Source organism: Zingiber officinale, chromosome 9B (genome assembly GCF_018446385.1).
Source record: "Zingiber officinale cultivar Zhangliang chromosome 9B, Zo_v1.1, whole genome shotgun sequence".
Lineage (NCBI taxonomy): Eukaryota > Viridiplantae > Streptophyta > Magnoliopsida > Zingiberales > Zingiberaceae > Zingiber > Zingiber officinale.
Window position 1 is genome coordinate 116381789 of NC_056003.1, and position 10622 is coordinate 116392410.

Below are 10622 nucleotides of genomic sequence, written 5' to 3' on the forward strand. Positions count from 1 at the left end.
TGTGCTTCTATTTACGGTTCATCAGTCATTGTTTTGTTGTAGCTTCAGATAATTTACGCGTATCACTAGTGACTATCGATAATGGTACGAAGAATGTCATACATTAGAATGATGGTACATTCATAAACTACAATCAACTAAGGAGCCTTGGTTTAGTTAGGCTTAACGGATCCACAGTGACGTGCGCGCAAGCTTTGCAGCGGGCGAAATAGGGTTTTTAGAATTCCCTTCAGAACTCTACCGCGTTTTGGCACGTAACGGGGGTGTGTTCCTCCTTGTTGTGACAATCGGCGACGGTGGTGTATGCGAATTGTATGCTTCCCTCCGACATGAAGCGCCATGGAAAGCGTATGTTGTTCTTCGATCAGCTTTCTCGTAGGGAATGTGCGCGGCAAAACAAATGTCGGTGTGGTCGATCTAGTGGTTTAGCTCTTGTTGTATTGGTGTGAGATGGGCGAGCCTTTTGATTTATAGGTGTGAGCTAGCAGAGTTCCATTTAATGGCGGGTAGAAGAATTGGTCTTTGATTGCCCACGCGGTGCAGTGGGCTTGCGTGCAGTTGATGAAGCTGAATTCCAGCCGTCGGATGAGAATCGTAGGGCCTTGATTTCGTGCCACAGCTTTGGGGCGTGGACTAGGATTTGGTCTAAGATTGACTCGGTCCAGAATACTGGAAGTAAAAAACGAAATAACTCGGTTTGGGCCGGACCGGGTCAGGTATGCTTGGATTCGGCTTTCCATTATTCTTGGCCCATCATGGGCCCCTCCGTCCCCCGGGCGCCCCAACCTTTGACTATTGGGGAAATTACACGTGTCAATTTAAAAAAAATAAAAATATTCGACTTAATCAGAAAATAATAGGGTATAACTCCAAAATGCATGGATATAAATGCCTTTGTTTTTTATAAATAAATATTATAATGACATTTTATAAAAGTAAAATATCGAAAGAAGGTTTATTTTTATTAGAATGAACTATTTATTTATTATTATAATACTGTGTCATCCCATCTCATTAGATTCTTATTTTTAATATTATTACAGTAGCTACAAGATCATAATTATTAAAGATAAATATTTTAATTTTGATTAACATCATTGATACTATGTTATAGTAGTTATAATTCATTACAATATAAAAACTTCTATCTCTAATGCACACTGATTAATATTATATTATAATAACTATGATATATTTTTAATCAGCACGGGTCTACATTATATTGTAACAATTTTAAGATTGTAACAACTGTTATAATTATATAGTTGTAATAATTATAGAATAATAACTTCTATAACTGTATAATTATAACAATTATAGAATTATAATTACTACAATTATACAGTAATTACATGATCATGTAGATGTTGTTATAATTACGTAGCAGTTATATGATAATAATAAAAAATAAACACCTTTTTGAGCATTATAATAAAAAAATCCTATATAAATGAATAATACAACACCCTCTACTCACACCAATATCATATCTACTTATTCTCAATAATAAAAAAAGAAACACTAGCTAAAAGTATAACTAGTGATGAAGTTCAAACTAATGTTGAAATTTTTTTTTCACGATTTCAAAAGAATATCTAGCATGACTTCTCTAATGAGATGAAGATTTCATATCGAATATAATTTTTAAAATCTAAGAGTTCAAAACGCGTTTGAAGTAGTTAAGTTGCCACGAAATTGTATTACAATAAACAATTATAAAAAAAAACCAGCCAATTGAAGTGTGCCATGTCAACAATGCCTAGCTTGACCTTGACTAAGGCGTTGACTTGAGCTCATAATTTTCCAATATGCCCATTTATTTTAATAATATTCATTTTCAATTGTTCATGATGGACACACATGTTATAATTTATTGGGTCAAATTTAGAATGGATAAGGCAAAGTTTCCACATCCTACGTTAACACACACTTGTAATAATAAAATAAAAAAAATAGAATGAAAGCGACTAAAATAATACAAATTTATTTGATTTATTAGTGCCCTTAATATTATAAATCTATTTATCTATTTTGATTTTATTTATTTGTTTATTATAAATTTGGTAAGAATTTTATTAATGATAGAATTTTTTTTATTAATGAATATAATTTATAATTTTTCTTTTAATAATTTTTATTCATTATTAATAATAAATTATATATATATATATAATAATTACATAAAATTTCACAAGTAATTACTTCTATTAATTATTGATAAAGATGTTATGAGTAATATATTTGTATTAATTATTGATAGGGTGTTTAATTAATTATTACTACATAGGTTTAATTTTTTTAAAAAATTAAGGTTTCATTTATTTATTTTTAAAATTAGTTTTTGCCACATATAAGTTTGATGCCAATGTATAATTTTAAAATTAAAAATTAAAATTTGACCTTTGTTTTTAAATTTATGGCAGTTGCTTTGCATCATGACATCATCCAAGACAATTATCCGTAATCACCTCGAAATTACACAAATTATTTTATGTTTAATAAGGAAAATTTCAATACACCCCATAAGTGATCTCATTTTTTAAAAAAAAATATATTTAAAACTCTTGAACTACTTTGAAAATTTGCCTTCATTAAAATCATATTTAAAACAAAATTAAAAAAATTATCCACACAAATCATCATTAGGCAAATGATTAGCAATAATTAATAATTATTAACATTCAGAAGGATGAGAGAAAGAACCAGAGTAGGGCGGACGCCACAAACCATTTAAATCCAGTTGAATATCGGAATATCTATATATATTTATATAAATCCTCCTTTTTTTCTCTATTTCTTTCTCTGTCTCTCAGATCGCTTTCTCTGATTTGCTTCTGCAATCATCGCACCTTGTTGCGCGACGAGGGTATCAGCCAGGAGGGGAAGGTGTCATTCCGGCGCCGGCGAGCGTGGCCGTAGGGAAGCGAGACGGGCGGTGATTTTGCTCAGCCGACCGCGGACGCAGAGATCTTGCCACGCGTTAGTGCTGCGTGTCGAGTTTGGTGGAATTCGGAGTGTTCACGGCGCGATTCGGTGTTCTCTCCCTGGGTAAGCGGCTGTGACGCCCTTGTTTTACGTTTTACCTCGCCTGCTCGTCGGTTTTGGGTGTGTTAACGCGGTAAAGTTGCTTCCTTTGGCGCTTGGGAGGTGGAATAGAGGTGTAGTTAGACTGAAGTCTTGTTATAATTTGAATTCTACCCATCAGCTCTTCTTATTGGTTTCTGGTTGTTTCATTATTGCACTATTTTGAGGTATAGTTGACGAATATTGGGTTTACTATCAAAATCATTTTTTTTTAACTTCGTTATTCAGCTTTGCACTATTCAAGGTTGCGATTAGGAGTTAGGAAGACGATAAAAGGGTGTCAGATGTGAGATGCCATGTGTTGCGGTGGTTACTTTGTTGGCATATTGTGTTATGTTCTTCTGAATTCCAAGTGTGGACGCTGGCATGTAGTTTTGCTGAAGTAAAACCGTGAAAGAGTAATAGAGTTTGCATTTGTTTTGAGTTCTCAATTCTCAAGTAATGAAAAGCAAGAGGAGCCACTTTCTCTCTTTCTTTTTCTTTTAAACTGAAGTTACCGTTTCTATCTCTATTGCTGAAGTATGCAGTACTACTGTTAAAATTACCCTTTATTTGCACACATCTTTCCTTTCTTGTTCTGGTTCTCTTACAGGTTGTTTCTCTTATGGTTTGCAGAAGAAATACTATGGAGGAAAATTGGGAGAATTCGGATCCAATCCGTAAGTCAATTAGCATCATGATTGCCCAACTTGGGGACTTGAGTTTCTTCCATTGATAGCTGGCATTTTACATCTCTTACCTTACGTTGTAGGTTCCTCATATTTTTTTTCAGGTGAGAGTTTAAATAAATCAAAAAATGTCTGGGAAATTCCATCTAGCTCCAAAGCACTTTATGGTTCTAATGATGTTAGCCTTTTCTCAAGTTCACTGCCGGTTATTCGTCATGATAAATGTATGTTGCTGTTGACTTACTAGCTGCTTGTTTCTATGTATGACTCTTTCACTTTCTAAATGATGTGTTGTTGTATTCAGTAAATTTTGTAGATGCATTTAGTGATGATCAATTAATCGGTGATGCATCTTACAAGTTGAAAAATCCTAGCAAAGATGTAGAAGGCAAGGTTTCTGCAGATGATCTTGACGTTCTAGGGAGTGGGGTCTTATTACCTGATGACGAAGAAGCACTTTTGTCTGGTCTAATGGATGATCTCAATCTGAGTGGGTTGCCTAATCAAATAGATGATTTGGAAGACTACGATCTTTTTGGTAATTTGGGGGGCTTGGAATTGGACTCTGATCCTCTAGAGAACACTAAAGTTGGTGCAACAATGGCAAGCGTCTCTGATGGCTTTTTAGGAAATGGGATTAATCAGTATACTATTCCTAATGGTGTTGGGACTATTTCTGGTGAGCACCCATATGGTGAGCATCCCTCAAGAACATTGTTTGTGAGAAACATTAATAGTAATGTGGAAGATTCCGAACTTCGATCACTCTTCGAGGTAAGCATCTCTACTTTGGTTATGTAAGTTTCCTATCTAATTAAGATTATGTGTCGCTTGATTCTTAGTTGAAAGTATTTTTATCTTTCATAGTATCATAAGGTACACTTTTAGAAAGAATGTTATTTCTTTTTCCCTTCTTGTTACCAGTTTTATGATTGCCCTGGTAACACACATGAAATAGTGGTAAAATTTAATTAATATCCTGTTCAAGTGATATCATTTTTAGATAGGTTGCGAGATGCAATACAGATAGCGAAATTAGCTTGCAACCATAGTAGTTCTGTGCCTGGTTTTGTATGGTACGTGCATTGCCCACATTCTCCAGTGTAATGTAATCCAAGCAGCACCCAAAAGTGTGATTGAACATAACACTGATTAAGCTTAAAAGGATTATAAGAAAAGACATAAAGTTGCTCTATCAAGGTTAACTAGTTTTGAGAATGCTTCCAAGCTTTAGGCTATTTCCTAGGGGCGAAGGAAAATAAGGTGAAAAAAACATATTAGCAGAGTAGACGAAAACCTGCAGAAAACTACTGAAAATATTCTCTTCCATGTGTTTCCTCTAAGGGAATAAATGATATAGAAAAAATAATCCACATGTTTCCTATAAAATAAAGGTTGAAAAACCAAGTTTTGGCACCACTAATATTTGGAGGAGTTGGCGATCAACAAAGTGCTGGCTTTCATGCATCCACAATAGCAACCATGACCTCTCCATTTTGATTTATCCCTCCTCGCTCAACCTCTACTCCCGGCTTTGTCACAAGGCCATATCCTTCTCCAAGGCGGGTTTCGGCTGATTTGGAGGGATTTTATTTGCCACTGGAATTTTTCCTTGCCTTTTTCCTTTCCACTTTTTCGATCGTCAACTTTTCCAGCCTTACGAAACAAGCCATAATGTTTTGAAATCCGTGCTACCTTCTGAAGATGGGAAAAAAGGAGAATAAGTAATGAGAACAAATGGAAAAAAAAATTGAACCAATTGAGTAGTTGCAGGTCATCTATGTTGTTTGTGGTCCTTTTGGAAATTGATGTGAAACATTTGGTTTTAAATCTGGTGGCTTGCTGATGTGAAAGAGTTTTATAGAGTGTTTTATGTCTGAGAAAGAAATCTACACAACTGTAAAGAAATAGGCTAGTAGGAAAAGAATGGATCAGATGTAGAAAAGAATGTACATGTGAGCCAACACCATGGAAGTCTTAGTCTTATTCCGTATTAACATCTCAAAGGTTGATGAATGAAGAAATCAACTGAAAAGCTGAGAAGTAGCTACAAAACAGGCATGTCTGTTGATTTAAAGTGGACAGTTAATTGAGAATTTGGTAAGTGATACCACAAATCCATTTCATATGGAAGTTTGTGGTTCGTAGCGTCAATCTGTAAATTCAGTTTGGTCTTATGATAATTCATCTGCAACTATATGTGGTGCTCTATCACCAGATGCTAGTTCTGGGAATCTGCTAGAGGATGGAAAGCATGGCATGCTTTGACCTGCATCCTGACAAGACTGCTCGAAGAATGAGCTAATGTGTTGAGGTAATTAGGGTGATGTGATAAGGTAAATTGTCAGTACAATTTTGAGAGGAGCTACCGCAAACCTTGGAAGTATTTTATACTACTATCTTGTTTCTACTTTTGAAGGCAACAGTAGAGTGTGCCATTGAGATATTTGAATGTTCAATGATCGGTGAATATTTAGTGTACCTAGTGATCTGTTATGTAGATCATCGCTGTCTTCATTATCATTGTTGTCATTGTCATCAGAGTTTATTTTCTAATTTAAAATTGATTTACATGCACATGTACACACGCTACAACTCCAAGAGTAGGAAAGTCAGGTAGTGCAATAATATACATGGTAAAAAGTTATGGACTTACTTTAAATTTTTCTTTAATATTATAAAGCTATTTTCTTGCTGTTTCTTTTCCAGTTCTTGAACTGTGATTGTGTTTTCCCCCCTGATATGAGATTTTTTGTGTGCTTTTTTCAGCAATATGGGGATATTCGAAATCTTTATACTGCATGCAAACACAGGGGGTTTGTCATGATATCGTACTATGACATACGAGCTGCTAGAACTGCCATGCGTGCATTACAAAACAAGCCATTAAGACGTAGAAAGCTTGACATTCATTTTTCGATTCCAAAGGTCAGAAGGAGATATTTTGCTCGTCCTGTTTGAATTTTCTATAAAACAATCTTTTTTCTGCATCTTGTTTGTTATCCTCCTCTTCACTAATTTTCAGGATAACCCATCTGACAAAGATATGAACCAAGGAACACTTGTGATATTTAATTTGGATTCTTCAGTATCTAATGATGAACTCAGGCAAATATTTGGGGCATACGGAGAAGTTAAAGAGGTGGGATCTTTTTCTTTTATAAGGAAAATATCCAAATGATTCTTGTTCCATGTGACTGGGGCTTATGAAAAACTGTTACTTTTTTGATATGGAGCAGATTAGAGAAACTCCTCACAAGAGGCACCACAAGTTTATTGAGTTCTATGATGTCAGAGCAGCAGAAAATGCCCTGCGATCATTGAACAAGTGTGACATAGCTGGCAAAAGAATAAAACTAGAACCTAGCCGCCCTGGTGGAGCTCGTAGGAAGTATGATTATGATTTGAATATTTACATCATTGTATTTCAGGCTTAATAGTACATCCTCTTGACAGTGAGTGCACTAGTAATGGGTTTCCATGAATATGAATTAATTTTATGGTTTTCTTTCATCTGCATGCATGAGGAGGAACCACGATCATGATTTGATGTTTTTCACTATCACAATAATCATGCTTGCTTTCATCCAACAACCAAACTGCTCTGAGCTGCATGCCTATTTTAATTCAAAAAATTTTCTGTGTTCTCTCCCAAACACAATTGCATACTGGTCAATTCAGTTGCGATGTAGCTATCTCAAATAGTCAAATTATACTTTTGTTGTTTAGAGAAATTCAAGTAGTTCAGTCGCTTTTAGTGCACTTACTTTTAACATCACCGAGCCGACTTTCTTTTCACATGCCACAAATATGATTCTTGATCATTCACCGAAAGCATGTTTTGAAAGGTCTATTGAATTGATTGGTTCCATGTAATCGCTGTTTTCTTTTACCCTTATGTTTTTATGGTTCCTATTGGGAGTTTGGTTTCTCTCATTTACTGCTGAATTCTGCTCAGTGTCATTGAAAAATAGTCCATCTAAGCTGTGGGTTGGCCAACTGAACCTTATCATTTCAGTGTTTTCTTCCAAGGATATTGGTATAATGAATTATTTTTTCCTATATGCTAGGTTAGACCTATCAATTTAACTTTTTAATGATTGTTTCTTTTGTCTTTGAAAGGCCAGATAGGATTTTTTTTCAGGATTTTCTGTTTGCATACTATGATGATATAACTGTCTTTGAATCTCTTATTTTTCTATCACGATGCTAAAAGCTCAATCTACTGAACAGCATGATACAGCAACTGACTAATGAATTTGAACAAGATGAATCTAGAGTTTTCTGGCACCATGGAGGATCCCCAATTGGGAATTCGCCTCCAGGTATACTTGCTAATGCAATCCTGATTTTGGCATATGATTGTTAATCTTTTTGCAAACTTTATATCATCCTTTACGAGATTAATGGTTTTTATTTGTATGATAGGTCTATGGACTCAATTTGATAGTCCAAATGATAAAAATTCCTTACAATTTCTCAGTAGGTCCCCTAATGGTGGACCAATAAGCCCTATTGGAAGTAACCATTTGCCTGGATTAAGTTCTGCATTTCCTCCATTAGTGTCCAATTCTGTTAAGATCGCACCGATAGGCAAGGACCAGAATAGGAGCAGTCATGCTGACCAAGTAATCTCTAATAGCAGTCCTTTACATGGAGGTGTATACCAGCCTTCTCATTCTTTTCCAGATCATAGTCAAGGAGTAGTAGCCCCATCTTCTGAAAACTCAGCTTCTTTTGGCCCTTCAACTCCAAATGCATCAGATGTTGGAACTCTAACTGGCTCACAGTTTCTCTGGGGTAATTCAATTACATACACAGAGAATAAGCAACCCTCTCAGCAGCCTCATGGTACTGGAGGCTCGATGATCTCAAATGGGCAAGGGCAAAGCTTGCTCTATTCAAGTTCTCATGGCTCCTTCCTTGGTTCATCGCTCAGCCAACATGTCTATCATGTTGGCTCAGCTCCATCCGTTGCTCCTTTTGAGAGGCAGTATGGATATTTCTCTGAGTCTCCAGAGACATCCTCCATTGGTCAGTTTGGATTTAGAAAAAATTTGATTAAGCGAAATGGTGGAACTTCACTTATGAGTATGAATCCTCATGCTACAATGAATCAAGGTATCATATCGGGAAACATACCAGATCCAAATGTAAGAATGATGCCTCCGCAGAGATTCGGGCCTGTGGTATTTGGCAATGCTCCATTTTCTGGACTAAATTCCATAGCCATTGATGGTCTAGTCGATAGGAATCGCAGTCGGCGAGCTGACAATCAAGGGAGCCAAGCAGATAACAAGAAGCTGTATCAGCTTGATTTGGAGAAAATTATCAAGGGTGAAGACACTCGAACGACAATAATGATAAAGAACATTCCAAACAAGTAAAATTTAAAGTGATCAGAATGTTCTCTTTATCAAGCAACAACTTGCAATCTAAGTTGACATCTACTTGCTCTTTAGGTACACGTCCAAGATGCTTTTGGTTGCGATTGATGAAACTCACAGAGGCACTTATGACTTTCTCTACTTGCCAATTGATTTCAAGGTAACCGAGCACATAATACTTTCTATAGTTAACTGAGCATAAGAATACCTTCTTTAGTTAAATTAATTGTTGACTCGTGCAGAATAAATGCAATGTCGGATATGCATTTATAAACATGGCCTCCCCTTCACATATTGTCTCCTTTTACGAGGTTTATTCTGCTCCTTTTATAGTTAATGAAATTGTGGAAGTTGAAAATCATTCAAGTTGGCTTTCCAACCAACAAAGTCATTTGAGTTAGAAATCTTGAATCGACTGTTTTGACATGTACAGGCGTTTAACGGAAAGAGGTGGGAGAAGTTCAACAGCGAGAAGGTTGCTTCTCTGGCTTATGCAAGAATCCAGGGTAGACCAGCCCTTGTTGCCCACTTCCAGAACTCGTGTTTGATGAATGAAGATAAGAGATGCCGGCCCATTCTTTTTGATTCTGAGGGAGCAGCCGAGGCCGGTGATCAGGTAAAAGGCATTTCCTGAGTTATTTGATAGAGTAATTTCACCCGACATATATAAACTATCACTTGAAGATTTGCTCTTGTATATTGTTGAAGCCAATGATGAAAACATCTAATAATCAGCATTCAAATGGTAGGATTAATCCTTCAATTTTTCTCAAAATGAGTAATTTGCAAATCAGTCAATCGGCAAATAATTCCAAATGGTCGAATCAAGCTGATACCTCTCACTTCTTTACTGCCATTGCTAGTCTCAGGTTTCATTTGTTTTAAGACCAAGATTGTGTAAGGTAGTCGCTAGTTCTTGTTGTTGGAGCCTTATAAGAGAGTGCTCTAAATGTTTCAATTCATTTGGATTAAGATAGTTCGACAATCACTAATATGTTAGTTGGTTTCCCAGGAACTCTTTTCAATTCAGTCCATTCCAACGCGCGACTCTGAAAGTCCGCCGGATAGCAGTTCAAACAAGACGTCGGAGCAAAGCACCTTACCTATTAGCATTACTAGCTCGGAAAGCTATTGTTCATCATCTCGACCACATATCTACCGATTCTAACCTCTCCATCCGTAATGCAATTGTAAATTCCGCCGACCAAGTCGTGTGGCACACTTTTGAAGCTGCATGCTCTTCCTATCAAATGAAACAAACCCTAATTCTTGTACATATATTAGTTCTTCATATGATGTTCATGAATAATCTTGAAGTGTAAATGCAACAAGTTCAAGGCCAATCTTTTGTAAGGCACATTGCTATCGTTAGGGCTTGTCATTCATCCCTTTTTCTTTTCTAAAAAGTGTACAAGGGGAAGTGAAGTGATCTGAATGTATCAAACTGTACAGTTTGTGGATTAAATTTGTGTCTTTTGTTTCA

The 10622-nt window shown here is 36.0% G+C and overlaps 1 protein-coding gene across 2 annotated transcripts; it reads left to right on the forward strand.

Annotated features, from left to right (window-relative positions):
• The first annotated feature begins 2786 nt into the window (after positions 1 to 2786).
• Positions 2787 to 10622, forward strand: LOC122022660 (protein MEI2-like 2). 2 transcript variants are annotated; one of them, XM_042580710.1, is made up of 13 exons: positions 2787 to 3048; positions 3700 to 3743; positions 3836 to 3976; positions 4057 to 4526; positions 6522 to 6680; positions 6778 to 6894; positions 6992 to 7143; positions 7986 to 8077; positions 8181 to 9135; positions 9215 to 9299; positions 9382 to 9450; positions 9573 to 9755; positions 10152 to 10622. In XM_042580710.1, the coding sequence occupies exons 2-13, from the start codon at positions 3710 to 3712 to the stop codon at positions 10305 to 10307; spliced, it is 2613 nt and encodes an 870-aa protein (XP_042436644.1). In that variant the 5' UTR covers positions 2787 to 3048; positions 3700 to 3709; the 3' UTR covers positions 10308 to 10622. The 2 variants fall into 2 exon arrangements, with proteins under 2 accessions (XP_042436644.1, XP_042436645.1); XM_042580711.1 differs by having other exon boundaries at positions 3857 to 3976.